The following is a 17,444-nucleotide window of genomic DNA, read 5'->3' on the forward strand; positions in this document are numbered from 1 at the left end:
GGCTGCCGCGAAAAGAGTCTATTATTTATCCAAAGTTATTTAAAAAGGGCACTGGTGTGGTTCCTTTCTTACAGAGGGCATGCATTGACTTTGCCATAAACGCCAAACCTCTGACGCGCTACATGCCCATGAATACGCAGTCCTTCCAGTACAGGATGTGGAAGTTTGTGGTCTCACCTCCGTTTGAGTATTCCATTATGATCATGATTGCTCTCAACACTGTGGTACTCATGATGAAGGTAAGTGCTTCTGAATGATTAGAATAATATTATGCAGACTTGATACAGTTGACCAAGCTTTTCCACATGTTTTTTTAAGTCAGGCCTGGATTTATTAGCATAGGAAAAGACTAGTTTAATATTTTGAGAATTCTTTGTGACACAGAGTTAGATGTTCAGACTGTTGTGTTTGTTGTCCAACTGGACCCAAATGCAAATGCAGACATCAGTCATAAAAAGGATTTGATAATAATTTGACTGGATAACACTCGGAAAGGTACCAAAAAAAAAAAAATCCTCCAAAAACTGAAACTCAAACAGCAAGAGACACACAGGGGAAGAAGTTATAAAATAAAACAGAAAACAGTCATAAGGTAACAGAAACTGCACCCATTTCTTCTAAAATACACCATTACACAGGTTCTATGTCATTTATTAGTATAAAAACAACAATTTCTTAGTGTTTTGTTGCCCAAGCTAAGCTGAGGAGCTATTGCTGTAACTATATATTTACAAACAGAATGTGAATGAGAGTAGAATTGACCTTCTCATGTAAGTCAGGAAGAAAGCGAGTAATAATACTGTGTTTCTCAAAATGTTGAACAGTTGCTTTAAAAGTGTTGTGTCAACCAGCAAGGACAACGTGACCGGTCAGACTGTTCTCTCAAAACACCCTTCACCCCTGTCTTTCAGTTCCATGGCGCTCCAGACTCCTATGAAGCCATGCTGAAGAACCTCAACATCGTCTTCACCACTCTCTTCTCTCTGGAGTGTATCCTCAAGATTATCGCTTTCGGTCCACTGGTGAATAACATTTGCAAAGTCTGAAAGTCCTCATTACTGGATAGAATCTAATAGATTTCATCTGCTGTTTTTCAGAACTACCTAAAGGACGCCTGGAACGTGTTTGACTTTGTCACAGTGTTGGGCAGCATCACTGACATCCTGGTGACCGAAATCAAGGTAAGAGCACTGGCACCAACCTCTCTCCACTCACCTCAACAAGGCTGAATACACCACATCCATACAGCACTGCTGTCATGCTAATGAGTTGAGGGCACCAACAGCACAAACAGCCAACTTGTGAGCCAGTCTTTTGTTAATAAGAAGGATCAACCATGCGGGAGCTGAGGATGGACGACTTCTTTGATTCCATTCTTGAATCTTTGATTAGCTGTGTTTACTGTGTTTGACAAATTGTTCTTTACAGTGCACCAACCTGTATATATGTGTACACTGTGACAAAGCCTTTGACATATTTACCTGTGTGTATTTGTCAACCTGAATCACTTAATGTTGTGCAATATGACTGTTCCTCTTATTTCTCACTCCGCTCTTCTCCCCTCTGCTGTCCTTACTCTGCTACACACCACTTTGTCTCTCTCTCTCTCTCTCTCTCTCTCTCTCTCTCTCTCTCTCTCTCTCTCTCTCTCTCTCTCTCTCTCTCTCTCTCTCTCACTCCCCCTCCTTCCCTCCATTTTCATCTTGTTGATTGTCGTCATTGGTGTTCCCGTACCCTGCTCCCAAATTTCACTAGACAACGGTGAGTGACATTCTGAAACCATTCCCCGCTCTTAGCTCACACATTGTTTTAGTTCATATGTATATAATACAAGCTTATGAGAGTCACACTAAAGAGAATGGTTAAAATATGACTGATGCCGACTTTAAGAATATCCAGCAAACCATTTACATACAGTTGTTAAGACTGTCACCACTTTACTGTATGTCTTATCATTATGTGTTCTGAAAATACAAAAAACCATGAGATAATTGGAACATTAATAAGTGGATTCTCTTGATCCTCTTATTCCTGAGTTCAATGAAAATAATAATCTTCATTAGTTCAATAAAAAAAAGATTTAAAAACCCCATGTGGATGAAGTATATGTGAGAGAAGAGAGAACAGTCTTCTTCTTCTTCTGTCATATCTTTCCTTTTTGGACTCACAGCTGTGACGAGGCAGCTTAATGCCACTTGTCTTTTAAACTGACAACGTGTTCCTCTAGCTCACAGCAGTATTAACCATGATGGTAAAACTGACATTCAAACATTGCATCACTTTAGTATTGATGTAACCACATTTAGCTTGATTGTGATGATTGGTTTTAAATGCATCTTGAATATGTTTATACTTGCCCAAGCATGCTTGTTAAAGGGGAGCAGCATGTCACCAGTTTATCAGCCCTGAATGATTTGCTTCATGATGTCACACATGTTTGTAACAGGACAGGCTGCTGAACCTGAGCTTCCTGCGGCTGTTCAGAGCCGCTCGGCTCATCAAGCTGCTGAGGCAGGGTTACACCATCCGCATCCTGCTGTGGACCTTCGTTCAGTCCTTCAAGGTGCCCACACACATTATCACAGGCTCACTGACAAACCACATGTACAGTATATAAGCATCCACATGCACACTGGCAAGTTCACTTTTACAAACTTATCCAACCACATACCTGCACACACAAACTCAAACACCCAGGCCGAAATAATTCAGAGTGGATATTAATTATTGAGTGTTTGGTTTCCTATTGTTCCCTTTAGGCCCTGCCATATGTTTGCCTGCTGATTGCTATGCTGTTCTTCATTTATGCCATCATTGGGATGCAGGTGCGTGATGCTTCTCCGCTGAGGACACATACAGTGCACTGTTGAAATGTTGTGGTCTAAATGTAAAATATATTAAGTGTACATTATTAAGACAATATGAATCAATTCCCCTCAATGTGTCTCTACTGTAGGTGTTTGGCAACATTGACCTAAATGAGGACACAGAAATCAATCACCACAACAACTTCCGCACGTTCCTTCAGGCTCTCATGCTGCTGTTCAGGTAAAAGAGGCTTTGTTATACTCTACATGTCTCATCAGCTCGTTAGGCTACCTTGACCAGATACAGACAGTTGTAAAGCACATTTCTCTTTGTAAGCTTCTGACTGTGAGTCACAAGGTCCTAAAATGTAATGATTTTCCATGAGAGATTTTCTGTATTTGTGTTCTGTTCTGCTCTTTGCTCTTCACACTGAATTAAGGTGGGTGGGCTCTGTATGGACTATTGAGCACTAATCAGAATTGTGTAACTTTGACTTACTTCTTTCAATCTGGTGTCAGTTTTGTATGCTTTTATTTCCAGGCTACTGTCAATCAAATGTGGCCAAACCACAGCCACAATGCTGATGAGGCAGATTAGCTGAGTGTTAAGTTCTTAATGAACAATACTTAAGAATTGTTTTGAAACTTTAACATTTCGGTTTGCTTATTTAAACATCCTTACTATTTGAAAATATAGCTTTGAGATCTGTAGAGAAAACATAGAAACATCGATATGGATGCATACGCTAAAACAAATGTCTACAAACTCTCTTCAGATTCAAGTGCTCTTTTTGATTAAACCTCTGTTGAGTCTACATTTTCTGACTTTTTCTGCAGGAGGCATTCATTGAAATACTGCAAGTCCTTTATGTCTCTTCTGTGTTTCTGTGTTTCAATGTTTATCAGGAGTGCGACTGGTGAGTCCTGGCAGGAAATCATGTTATCGTGTTTGAGTCAACGAGCCTGTGATGAGCGATCAGGGAACCATGGGAAGGAGTGTGGCAGTGATTTTGCCTACTTCTACTTTGTCTCCTTCATCTTCCTCTGCTCCTTCCTGGTCAGTACTGAAACTAACTAGTGTAACATTCTAATGCTGGACTGGGGAGCCGACTAACTAACTGGGGCAGACATTTAATGATAACGCTAACTTATATTATATTTTCCGAACTTAAGTGGAAGTCCTACCGTTTCTCAGACTTTTTTGCAAGCCGTCTCATTTTTGTTCTTTCTCTATAAAGTACATCTTCCAATTTTATCAGACAATGGCTGGTGCTCTTTCTGCAACACATTGCTGCAGCATCACATGAATCCTTCTCAAGTTGAAATATAACTTGCGTCTACTCACATCACCTGGTGCTATTTTGGGACTAGTGTTTGCATTGGTCTGAACGCACATATCTGCTACCATGCCTTTTATTGTTTAAGTTCACATTTGCCTTAAAAAAAAAGCATATCATTCAATTCAAGGGAAAATAAATGTTACATGTTCGATACCTTTGAAAGAAAATGCTTTTTTACATACCCTACCCACAAGAAAGGCTAGCTTTGCCACACAGTGATGTGAATGAACATTAGAATCTAGAAATAAACTTGCATGCTGCAGATTGTGCTGTAATGGACTGCTCTGCTCTTTTGACATATTTTACTGCCACATTTCACAAATTTGTGCTGTGCAAAATATGCCATCATAAATATTATGGACATACACTAAAATAGACTTGGTCTGTAAAAATGCCTGCAAATATAAACCTCTCAGTCTTTATACTCATGATTATTCAGATATTATAGATAAGAACAAGGAATCACTAGAAAGAGAAGGCTGAGATGTTATAGCCCTCTCTGCTATCGTCTGTCCGCCATTTTTCTTCCTGTCAACGAAACAATGCATCATTGTATATATTGCTTGGTTAGTGACCATCAGTTGCACATTACTTTTTTCATGATGCACTGTGGGATACAATGAGTCCACTTTATATAGGGTATAACTACGGTGGCCCAGAGAGGTCAACGAACAGCAACTTAAGAAAACACATGCAAGTTGACAGAACACAAGCAAAGTAAGAAAACATTTTCATCAATTTCCCAACACAACACAAGATTCAAGATTCAAGAGTTTTATTATCAAATGCACAGAGATAACTAAGCAGTCGCTGGCAATTAAATGCTTGAGTCACAGGCTCCCTTCTAACAATGCTCAAGAATAAAAAAAATTTAAAAAAAGAAAAAATTTGAATAAAATAGTGTAAAATAGAACGAGGGGGCGGGTCGGAACCCCGAGAGCCGGGGCTGGTGCGCTCGCTACACACACGCACACTCGCCCGCTCCTGGTATTTCATGATGGCCTGATACGATGATGATTAAAAATTACGTGATGTTCACTTACGTTCACGTTAATAATATGAAAACTGATTCGTTAAGTTCAGTGTTCGCGAAACATATGCACAACACTGTACTGTACAGCCACTGCAGAGGGGCTGAAGAGCTGCGTTCGGCTCCAGAGCCGTGGGTGGCCGACCCCTGTGTGGAACCAAATTTGTATGGTGTATTGGACGTTTTTGTGTCTGCTGTGGCAGCAGTGTCCATCACTTTTAGCTGTCCTCTGGAAATACTTCTGTTGTCGTTTCTTCTCTATTTGCAGCGCGTTTCTCAATTTGCAGCGCGTTTCTATATTGGCAGCGCGTTTCTCTATTTGCTTAATGTGTTGTGTTGTGTTGTGAAATTGATGAAGATGTTTTCTTACTTTGCTTGTGTTTTGTCAACTTGCATGTGTTTTCTTAAGTTGCTGTTCGTTGAGCTCTCAGGGCCACCGTATACAACAACTTTCACTGAGCATTCGGACAGCACCACAAAATAGCGAAATCATTATATAGTGGATCATATAGTGATTAATGAGTGATTTTGGACATAGCCAATAGCATAGCTTCACTGTTGGCTTCCATCTCCTTCTATCCTTCCTCGTCCTCTGTTCGCTTTCGGTTGCTTGTTGTTTTATGGACCCAAAGCAAAAGCTAGACAGAGCAATTAGATCTCAATGTACCCACTGGAGGTAGAAACAGGTAGAACCATGATCAGGTAAAATCCCTACTACCCACATCTGTATGCGAGATCCATTTCAATGCCAGTGGTAAATAGTGTAAACTCAACCTTATATCTGTGTTCCAGATGCTGAATCTATTTGTGGCTGTCATCATGGATAACTTTGAGTACCTAACCAGAGATTCCTCCATCCTGGGACCTCATCACCTCGATGAGTTCATCCGGGTTTGGGCCGAGTATGACCCAGCTGCGTGGTATGTTCAAATCTCCCTCTGGGCCCCAGAGGATATTATACAAAGTAAAGTGGAAAGATTAGACCTCCTAACCTTACTCCTCTCTTACCCCTTTTGTGACTTAGGTTACTTGATGAGGCCTCATACACAGGCCTCATTCCTTTATCTTGTTGTATGCAGTCAGCCCACTGATGATCATTGTTTTATCTTAAGATGTCTTGAACGTTTGTTTATTTATGTGCTTGTTCTTTTCTACAGTGGACGGATTTCCTATAAGGATATGTACAATTTGTTACGCGTTATCTCACCCCCCCTTGGCTTAGGGAAGAACTGCCCTAATAGGGTAGCATACAAGGTTTGCAAATATCAGACATCTCCGTCACCAGGGTGCTTTGTGTACCTCTACACCAAGAAACGTTTAACTGAATGGCTGTGCACCGATGAATTCGCCTCAAGTCTAGCACCTGCCCCTCCAAACTGACTGGCTTGGTTAATGATGCCGGAGTGGAAACAAAGCTTTCAAAGCCACGGCATTGTCCCAACATGCCGCCTGTCATGCCTACTTTCTCCTGTCTAAAATGTTTAGATGGCAGACATGTTTCACTTTCCATTATTATCACATTCAACAGTTTTAAAAAGAAACACAGAATTGTAAAGAAAGACTCTCAAAAAGTTCCTCAAGTCTTTGACAGAAAAAAGTCTTGAACTAAGAAAGTGACGGCATCATTCATATATTTAAAACAGCTGAATCGGGTCAAACCCCTTATGGAGACTGGTTGATCCTTCTATTTAGACATATTCTAGTGGAAAGTCAGGCTATGAGCCAAAGCCCCAAACAAGCGCTTGGGCTGGCATTGAAACCTTTGTCTCTGTGTGTCCTGGTTGAAGTACCAGTGGGATGTTTGCTAGCATGACCAGGCAGACATCCCTGTTATGATGCTGTCATTTCTCTTCCCTCTCATCAGCATCCTGTGTGTCAGGTCCACGCACCCACCTTTCTTCTCTCACCTCCTCCCTCTCCCACCAAACTCATTCTTTACCATCCCATCTTTCCTCTCAGGGATCCTGAGCTCCACAGCGATGCATCCCGAGCCCCGACTCTGTGGCCGAGGATGACATTCACATTACATCTCACTTGTGGAAATCTATTAACAACAGATTTCTGTTTTTCCTTTCCATTATTGTCTTATTTTTTTTGATTTTTTCCCTTTACTCCCATCCTCCTCCTCTGACTTCCCATCCTTCTCTGTTTGGGTTTTGTTTATTCTTGGTTTCCTTCCCTGTGAAGTGGGCGACTCAAGTACCGCGATATGTATCAGATGCTGCTCCACATGTCCCCACCCTTAGGTTTGGGAAAGAAATGTCCACCAAGAATCGCCTACAAGGTAGACCCCCTTCCTCCTCTACCTTCTACCCTGTGCTCAACAACCTTTCTTCCACTGGCCTAAACTCAAGCCAGTGTCTGTGATCTGCAGTCCTCATTGTTTCTTCACTTTGCTTTTTCTAGTATTCTGATATATTTTGGTGTAAGCCCCTACCTTATCTTTACTTTCTTTAATGTTCCACTGAGCATAGCTGCCTGTGTAGGCTAATAACCATCACTAATGATACATAGAGCTTAACAAAAAGAGTTTAAAACATGTTAATTTAATATTGTGTTTATGGAGGAAATTTGCTCAGATTACACTATTTTCTTTTAAATAGATGTCCTAGTTTGGGTTTTATTTTGTGGAGCAGTGAGTGTGTGGGGGGTTGCGTGAGTGGAACGTTGTGTGTGCGGCTGTGTGTGTGTGCGTGAGTGAGTGCGTAGCTTCTGTTGCTTTTCTGTACACACGATTATTTCTGTATCTCCATGCTTTTCTTCTTTCTGGTTCTGTCTTTCCTGCACTTTCCCTCTCATTCTGTCTCACATTTCATTTCAGTCTATCCACTGATATATATATATATATATATATATATATATATATATATGTGTATGTTTGTTTGTGTGTGTGTGTTTGTGTGTGTGTGTGTGTGTGTGTGTGTGTGTGTGTGTGTGTGTGTGTGTGTGTGTGTGTTAAAATGTTATTGCTGCACAGCACTGAAAAAATATGTCACAGGTATTTTGATTTGATGTATTGTTTGCTGAATAATGATTTAGGTGAATGAGCTGCCTGATTGAATATGTAATGTGTATCTGGATGTCTTATTAGAATTTGTAAAAACCCATGTTGAGGCAGGTGATGATGTTGATCATATGTCATCAACATGTAGTGATGGTCATATTCTGATCAGATCAGATCTCGCTGTAGGACTAGCAAGCTTCACTATTAGTAAAGTAGCGTAGTTAGCCTATAGCAACGGTACATATATATTTATGAAGTCCTGCATTCCAGGCAAGTAGCATGCATGTATCCTGATGCATGGAACAATTAACCCTCAAATGGTACCTATTCCACAAATGCTTTCCCAGGCCTTCTTTTGGCTTCCACTGTTTTTGATTCCATAGACGAACCATTAGATGAAAATAAGTTAAATAAGTTTCTGTAGCTAAAAGATTATCAAATTCAGATATCACAAAGATTAGTTTTTTTATTTAGGTTAGAAAAATTTGTAAATTCCTTCTTGTCTTAAGTGTGTACAGAAATCTGTCTTTCAGGGCCTGTGGTTGATGGAGGCAGAATGCTTTCAGCTGATTTTATGGGTCATGTGACCCTTGACCATCCACATTGTTCAATGAAAACTTAAATAATTGACCTACCTAACAATAACAATCCATGTTGAGATCTACACACAAGTACAATCCCTGTGAAAACACCAGCTGTCAAAGCAAAGGCAAAAAGTCTGTACAGTATCCAGATGCAGGTTGCATGTTGTTACCAGGTTGGATTTGCAATAATTCCCTGTAGACACAATGTTGCAGATCCACAATTTCAAGATTTTCTTTGAGTAAAATATATATTATCGTTCACTCTGAATTTTAAGACAGCTACTCGTCTCTGGGAAATTTGGGTGTGCAGCCTGTGGTGGTGTTTGCATCTATGTGTGGGTGACAGTGAGACCATATGTAAATGACCATGGTTTTACACATGTGTAGGTGTCTGTGTGTTTGCCTCTCAACTCTCCATCTCCGTCTCATTCTGACGCTGGTCTTTCTTACTCTCTGCACTGCCACTGAGAGCACTTGTGTATGAATGCTTTTTGTGTTCAGGGGAGCTCAACTCTTTCAGCAGCAATCCCACATCATTTAGTGTGCATCTAATGGTGCCATTAGTCCTATATGAATGAACCAAGTTTTCCTGCTAAGGCCTCCCAAGCTTGGTGGAATGGACACTTGTATTATTGCTAGCTGCCACATAAAGTACATGTAGAGCAAACGCAAACTCGTCAACTCTAAGTCTATGATTGTTAGGTTGGCAACCACAGAGTCGAGCTCCTGCGACTGCCGAGGCACCTTCATGGTTATGCGTTACATGCCTTCTCTCACCTTTTTTTCGGTCAATGTCAGTCTTGCACCAGTGCACTTTGACTTGCAGCGTAGTGCATACCGTAGCCAGTAGCAGTGAATGTGTATGTCTAGCTTGTCTCCTCTGTACGTACTTGTAGAGAAGGCTTTTTGTGTGCTGAGCAGTAACAATTCATCAATGCGGCCAATCTAGAGACATTCAACCAAATTTTGCAAAGGGGACCTCTATGCTAACATGGACCGTGGAGGGTATTGGATCACAGCAGCACACAGATTGATTTCTCTGGGTGGATTGTATGTTCTCTTTGGGTTGCTTGTTATCACTTTGTGATCTAATGTCCATCTGTCATCAATCATCTCCTCTTCTCAGCGTCTCGTCAAGATGAACATGCCCATCGCCGATGACAACAGCGTTCACTTTACCTCCACCCTGATGGCCCTGATTCGAACCGCCCTGGGCATCAAACTGGCCTCAGGTCAGAGAAACGCAACACACATTATAAGTAGACTATAAATAAATAGATCAATCTGAAGGCAGTGCAGAAACGAAGCTGGGAGCCAATGTCAGGTGATACATATCTGGTGATCACAAGTGGAAGGTGCTAAGTACAGGAAGTGAGAACAAACCCAAAACATCAAAACTTTATTGGGTCTTTGGAAAGTAATGTCCGCTGTTAGTACATAAAGGTCTCCACTTGTGATCGGATTGCTCGAGATCTGTGCACTTTAATTATAAAGGATATTATAAAGTCTGTCTCTCCATCTGTGGATCTCTAGGTATGGTAGGTCAGCGCTTGTCTGATGCTGAGCTGAAGAAGGAGTTGTCCACTGTGTGGTCCAACCTCTCACAAAAGACCATGAACCTGCTGGTGACGCCACATAAACGTAAGTTTTAACATGTCATTTTTTACACCAAAAGATACATATTGAACCTCATTAAGTTAATAGATTGGATGATGCATTGCGATATACACATACACTTTTTAAAATGACAAAACAAGAAGTTACTGTAAAATGTTACTGTAGAGTCTACAGCAATTTGTTACAGTGCAGGGCTATTACCATGGTGACAGTATTTAATGAGGCATTGTTGCTGCTTTAGTTTTACACAAGGTGGTTCAGGTTTTCCCTCGTCCGCCTCATCTTGACATTAAATTATGCATATGTATGTATTTTCACATTTCAAATTGCATCTACAACCACTAGTGTATAGGGCTGAAGTCAAACAAGGACACAATACAGAGCAATGTCAAAGTCGTGTTCAGGCCAGCCTCTGTCCCACTATATCTTCTGTGGGTCAGTGCAGACTCTCATTGACTATTTCTATCATGGCTCTGAAAAAACTCCAGTAAGCAGTTAACATAAGGAATTAAATTATTTGTGATTTTGTGTAGTTAATTAAATGTTTTTGAATTTGTATCCCTAAATTCACTTGCTCTCTTAGTTAATTTATATTTCCCAACTGTTTAGCTTTTGATATCTGCTGCTTAAATGTTTGTATGGTTGGTATGTATGACCTTACCACAGCCTAGAGCCAAGTCATGGACTGGCCCTTTAACTGCTAACATTGAGGAAATAGAGCATTTTCGACATTTCCACCAATTCCCAGGGAATACTTACAAAATCTTGATGAAAGAAACTAACATATTTAGAGAACTGGTTTCTATGAGTTTGTGAGATTTTGTGAAACTTGATTGACTCTACTGTGTGCCTTGTAGTTACAAATGTCAATGGAATTTTAGAAAGGGCTTTTCTTTCTGGTGGTGGGTGTTCAGGTGTCAATTCAGCTCTCACTAATTGTAAAACAAACTGAAAACATCTGTGCTGGGTCCAATTCCCCCTTTATTCACTAGATTTACCCTCTGCCATTTTATTTGAGAATCCTGTTTCTGATGGATACAATCGTATACTGTAAATTGTCATATACAATTTCACAACAGAAGGACAAAACATTCTGCTCTCAATCCCACATGCAGTGCATCGTGTAGGAGAAGATTACCATTGTATTACTCTTCAAATGTCCATCCATCCATCCATCTATCTATCTATCTATCTATCTGTCTCTGTATCATAAAAAGCTGTGTGACATCCAACAAACACCCACAACTTTGATGTTAACTGAGAAAAATATATAAAAATCCATCATGACCAATATTCTTTTATGCTGTCTCTCTAAAATATGTCAGAACATGTTCTTGTTCCCAACATAGAGACCCTATATGATCTGCTACCTTCTTACATTATCTTCAATTTAAGAGCATATTAAGTTTTAAGATATTCCTGTTCTGAAGGATTTGTATTTCAAGCAGTTTGATAGATAGATGCTCAGATGAGAACATATACAGTATTTTATTGTGTGAGTACCTGTGTTACGTGTCCATCCATAGAAGTCCATGCAAATGACAATGCAGACTGTGCAGCTTTAGGCTTTTGCTGCCACCCTTTGGTGAGAAGTGTTCACCGATTATACCCAGAGGCATTTCTAGGTATTTTGTTCTGTCATGATGCTTGTTTTGTTTACCTTAGAAATCCATTTTAATTACATTCTGCGAATCACACAAATCAGTCACAGTAAGTTGCTTCTCCCTTAAAACTAAACCATTAGGGAGGCAAGCAGGCAAATAGAGATGAATGGAGGGTGGATGAATGAGTCAGCAGATTCCCTCTCTCAATCCTCTCCACCTTTCTCACATCTTTTCTTTTCTCCTCACCTCCTCAGCCAATGAACTGACGGTAGGGAAGGTTTATGCCGCCCTGATGATCTTCGACTACTACAAACAGAACCGAGCGAGGAGGCTGCAGCTGCAGCAGCAGCAACAGAACGCATCAGGCTCCCAGGTACAACATCCTAACCGCAAATACTGACTGCACACAGGCACGCACTCACTGACATGCACTGAAGCACAACCACATTGGATGCAGTATTTAAACCTGTACGCATGCGCCACATTACATCGGGTTTGCAAACATTGATACACACTTTGATTGTGAGACTGCATGCAAAGAAGATGCTTTTGTATCCACTTACCATTCAGTGGTGGATCACAAAACTGTTCATCAGCTTTCACAATTGAACGTTTTCAGAGTAAAAGCCCCCAGTGATTGGTTACCTATGAAAACAGTTTATATTAAAGGCCCACTTACACGTCACAGCTATAGATGAATATGTATTTGGCTGCTCATTGGCAGTTATTTGCAACCTTGCACACCTACTGCACAGCTGTTTGTTTCTGCATACACAAACCCTCAAACAGAGGCACACATGCCCTACATACAAGCATGAGTGCGAGAAATATATATTGTGGCTCCAGACTCCACATCGGAGTCCCGTCCCGTCCCCCCCCCCCCCCCCCCCCCCCCCCCCCTCTGTGCGATCTGGGCCCAGCAATATTCTGCTTGCTGCTTCTGAATGTCTTCAGCATGTTGCCATCCATCTCTCCTCTACAGTGCAAGGTCGGGGCTCTGTTTAAGCCATTGCTGCCTCTGACTCACATGCAGGAGAAAGACCTGCCTATGATGTTTAACAGTGTGGAGCCTCCAAGCATTCTTCTGCCCCAGCAGAAATCCCATGTCAAGTCGCAGCCACAGACCAGACCTAGCTCCAACTCCCTCAACAACGGAGTCACGCAGTAAGTTCATTTTAACATCCAAGGTAAAAGGGACTTTATTTACCCAACCTACCTAACAAAAGACCGGGGGCCAGCTTTACCTTTTGAGTCGCAGTCTGTATTGTGAGAGATTTACTAAGATAGCAGGAACTGCTTGGCCGGTTCAGGGACTGTCATTTAGGAGAATGTATGCCTCTGCCAAGGCAGGTTAGTCCCATTACCTTCAATCAAGTTGCATCAAATTGTACACACTCAAAAACATCAGTCACCTTAATGTGCCTGAATTGTTTCATAAGATCTATGAATTATTTTCAAAGAAAAGAGGGAAAAATTTGAAAAACCCATTTTCACAATGTCAAAGAAAGTGAAAAAATGTCCTTGTTTCGCTCCGTGATTCAGATCTGCATCAAAATTCAATTGGTTCTTCCTTGAACCATACCACATCCTTCTACTAAAGTTTATGGAAATCCATCTAGTTGTTTTTTGCATTTTTGCAAACAAACAAACAGCTAGAAGATCACTCAGTAGGGTGCATAACTCTGCCAAGGCCCCACAGTCCATTCTAATTCAATCAAGCTGCACCAAATTGTACACAGTTGTACCCTGAATATAACTGACTACCTGGAAAATCAGTTAAATTATCAGACATTTCCTTATTTGTCAAATTTGAAAGAAAATTATCAGAATCCCTGGATCTGTACATAAATATACTGGGTTCTCTCCTGAGCCATACAACATCCTTCCACCCTGTTTTGTGATGATCTGACCAGTAGTTTTAACTAGTAATGTAGTTTACAAACAAACAGACAACAGTAAAACATCACCTGCACCCGCACAGCTAACCGTGTCTCCAGTCTGTGGTACTTTTTGAGAAATGCACTACTACACATCTGCGTCTGAAAAACTGATGCAAAAGCAGTGTACTATAGCACAGCGGTCCTTATTGTATATTAACAGACTGTACTGTCTCTGCACCTTTTTGTTTATAGATGTTAATTTCTACTGAGATGTAGTGATTTATCGATGCAGACTAACCTCTCGTCCACAGAGGTGTTGTTAAACTGTCCAATAAAGCATGTGTTCATTATGTATTCAGCTTTGCCTTTTGACAAACTGACAGCAACAAATCATATATCACAACCCTGAGACCAAAGAGATTTCTAACATATTTTTAAAAAAACACAGCGAGTGATTTAGAAAAAAAGGGTACAGTGGTCGTCCTCCAACCAAAAGGTAGGCGGTTCGATTCCAGTCTTCCCCATCTGCATGCTGAAGTGTCCTTGGGCAAGATACTGAATCCCTAAAATGGCCCCTCATAGATGTTAAGCGTACTAATTGTAAGTAGCTTTGGATAAGTGTCTGCCAAATGACATGTCATTTCATGAAGGCAGCATCTCTGGAAAACCTTGGAGAAATTTCTTTAAAAATTTGACCAATTTACACTTAGATTCAGAGATCAACTGATTCGATTTCAGTGGTCAATGGTCATGGTGACCTCATTGTATGTAGACTGAAATTGCACTGGTTGGCAGAGGCAAACAACAATAGTGCTGTTCTACTTGTATTTCCATTTCTGGATTTGGAGTTTTTCCTCATTAATGTTAGTGCTTTCTCCTCTGTGGACTTTGTCTTAAGGAGCCACCGTACAAAAATAATTACCATAGGGTATATTTCGCACTGGATGACTGTTACTGATCATGGTGACTCCTTTTTCAATGTTTGTTTTTACTGGGTAATTTACTGTGTCATTCAAAATCATTCTTACATTGTATGTCAATTATTGTCTAACAGCTGTGTAACTACTATAGTGGATTCGCCCAAGCAATGGTAATTAAAATGTTCAGATGTTATCAGTTATGAAATTAAGTTCCATTTGAGGGTCTGCAGAGGGAAAATGTAAACTTGTTTGCTAGGATTCACATTTTTTATTATTATTATGATTATTATGATTATTATCATTATATAGCACAGCTGTGACTGCTGTAACACACAGGCCTGGTCATGATCTCAACATCAAGGCATCATCTTCCTGGGTGATGGAGAAACCCAAGGAGGGGCCCCGAGCTAAGAGTAAAAGAAGCATGTCCAGGGGCCCATCAGAGGATACACCAGACAATGCCATCATTCAGGTACCATCCACCACATGGTGCATGCGTGTTGCTGTGTATTTAGAGACGTGAGAGCGCTCAAGACGCACTGGGGACACATTTGAGATCCAGTCACACAGACCACGCGCTGCGGAGGTTGTTGTCTACAGTGCGAGAGGATCTTAATGCTGATGTCTGAACAGGGGCTACATGGAACAGTTAACTGTAGAGATGTTTCCATGAGCTCATTGTTTACCAGTGTTATATTAATTCCAAACTTCCTACTGCATGTGTAACTGCAGTCTGCACAGTTAGTGTGATCAGTTCCTCTTGTTTGTGTAAGGGGTGATCAATGCATGTCTAAGTGTCATAAATCATAGGGTTCAAGTTGTTAAACAGCTGCTGAAGAATCATGTTGCTTAAGGAGAGGTAAAGAGGAAAATTAATTAGTCTACTCCACCCCACACAGCAATGATTATAACGTGCTTGTGTGTGTGTCTGTGTATGTGTGTGTGTGTGTGTGGGTGTGTGTGTGTGTGTGTGTGTGTGTGTGTGTGTGTGTGTGTGTGTGTGTGTGTGTGTGTGTGTGTGTGTGTGTGTGTGTGTTTAGGAGTCAGTGGAGATGAGGAAGATGGAGACCAGTGTCAGCAGTACAATCCCAGTCCCTGGCACAGGTCTGGAGAACCAGGGCAGAGCTGCTTCTATGCCTCGACTCAGTGCTGAGCTGCAGGTAACATCTCACCTGCACTCTGTTCCTTTCCACAGCAGAAAGTAATGGTTCACACACGGTGTCCGAGTCATTCTGACTCTCCTCAGTCAATCACACCTACTGGTCCTCTCAGAGCGGAAACTGAATTCACCCACTTCTTCACAGAAGAATGGCTCATTGTCTGTGTTTAGCTTGAGACGAGTCAGAAAGCAGCTGTAACGCCTCCTTTGTTGATGGGCTGAATCCGCAAAGGTCAAGTAACTGAATCAAAGAGATTAAATGGGGAGGAGATGATGCTGTTTAACTAATCAGGCTCTTCAGAACCACACTATGTCAGGACCAAAAGTCCAAGGGATTTTCAGGAGATCTCTTCAAAACCATCATGGATAAACAGATCAGAGCAAAGATATAGAACAATTTCCAAAGTGTTGAGTGTTCCCAGTAGCACAGTGGACTCAATAACCGTGAACTGGAACAAGTTTGGTGTCTTCTCAGCAGCAGGGGACAAGGAAACTGGTCAGAACTGATTAAAGGAAGAATGCAGCCAAATACAGAGAGGACCTTGAAAATGTTGTAAAGAGTGACTGTGACCAGAGAGTTAGGAGAAACCAACAGCCAAGACAACACTGGAGAGAGAAGGCTCTGACTGTCCATGAGTGTCCAGACTTAAAGCACAAAGAGTTTGTGTTTGAGAATCTGTTATGAAGACTGAGATAAACTTCACAAACGCAGATGTATAACAAAGACGAACCTGTAACTGCTGCATAAGAAGATTCTATAAAGTTATAAATTATTACTCGATTATTTCACTTTTTAATTTTAAACACTTTAGAAAAACGATCTCAAAACATATTTTCACTGTCACGTTTATGGAGTATTGAGTGTAGAGCATAACAGATTTTTTGTGTCCATTTAAAATTATATCTACAACACAATGAAATGTGAATACTCTCTGAAGTCACTGTAAAATATATGATTCCACAATTACATGCAGGTTGCTGAATAAGACTGAATAAAAAAGTTGTTAGTTCATCTGCACATCTATACTCGGGTTCTTTAGCTTTATTTGTTGACAGAACTTATTATTTATTTCCTCATATTTTTTTGAGACATTTTACTTAGTGAGGTCTCTTGTGTTGTTTTAGTCTTGGAAAAGGATGTCCATTTTTTGTCACAGTTTTTGTACACAAAATAAACACTACATCTTCAGAATACCTATAACTCTAATTCAACTTGTAGTGTGCAGAACTTGAAGGAAAGGGTTTTCTCTGCCCACATTACTGCAAATAGCCCCCAGTAATGCTTCTTTGTAATGGTGTAGTGATTGAACCATTTCTACTGCCAAAGCATGCAGGAGCTTGGCCTCACGTTTCATCCGGTTAAGGCTGAAAAACTCCAAATGAATCTTTCACTGGATCCTAAGAAATATAACAAGGGGCCTCATTTCCTGAGTGATGTTGATGTTGATTGATTTGTGCATTTAAAGTGCATTCCTTTCACAGCCCATTTGGAAGAGTGG

At 40.8% G+C, this 17,444-nt stretch overlaps 1 protein-coding gene across 1 annotated transcript in view; it reads left to right on the plus strand.

Annotated features, from left to right (window-relative positions):
* cacna1ba (calcium channel, voltage-dependent, N type, alpha 1B subunit, a) overlaps positions 1 to 17,444 on the plus strand; it is a 130,474-nt gene that overhangs the window by 100,899 nt on the left and 12,131 nt on the right. Inside the window, exons 29-44 of the mRNA XM_053420375.1 lie at positions 75 to 239; positions 912 to 1,022; positions 1,098 to 1,181; positions 1,756 to 1,761; positions 2,447 to 2,563; positions 2,760 to 2,825; positions 2,957 to 3,048; positions 3,714 to 3,864; positions 5,970 to 6,097; positions 7,365 to 7,461; positions 9,892 to 9,997; positions 10,299 to 10,406; positions 12,241 to 12,359; positions 12,969 to 13,150; positions 15,123 to 15,258; positions 15,827 to 15,946. Of these exons, the coding sequence (XP_053276350.1) occupies positions 75 to 239; positions 912 to 1,022; positions 1,098 to 1,181; positions 1,756 to 1,761; positions 2,447 to 2,563; positions 2,760 to 2,825; positions 2,957 to 3,048; positions 3,714 to 3,864; positions 5,970 to 6,097; positions 7,365 to 7,461; positions 9,892 to 9,997; positions 10,299 to 10,406; positions 12,241 to 12,359; positions 12,969 to 13,150; positions 15,123 to 15,258; positions 15,827 to 15,946 (1,788 nt within the window). The remainder of the gene's footprint in view (positions 1 to 74; positions 240 to 911; positions 1,023 to 1,097; positions 1,182 to 1,755; positions 1,762 to 2,446; positions 2,564 to 2,759; positions 2,826 to 2,956; positions 3,049 to 3,713; positions 3,865 to 5,969; positions 6,098 to 7,364; positions 7,462 to 9,891; positions 9,998 to 10,298; positions 10,407 to 12,240; positions 12,360 to 12,968; positions 13,151 to 15,122; positions 15,259 to 15,826; positions 15,947 to 17,444) is intronic.

The sequence above is a fragment of the Pleuronectes platessa genome, chromosome 4 (assembly GCF_947347685.1).
Source record: "Pleuronectes platessa chromosome 4, fPlePla1.1, whole genome shotgun sequence".
In the NCBI taxonomy this organism is placed as follows: Eukaryota; Metazoa; Chordata; class Actinopteri; order Pleuronectiformes; family Pleuronectidae; genus Pleuronectes; species Pleuronectes platessa.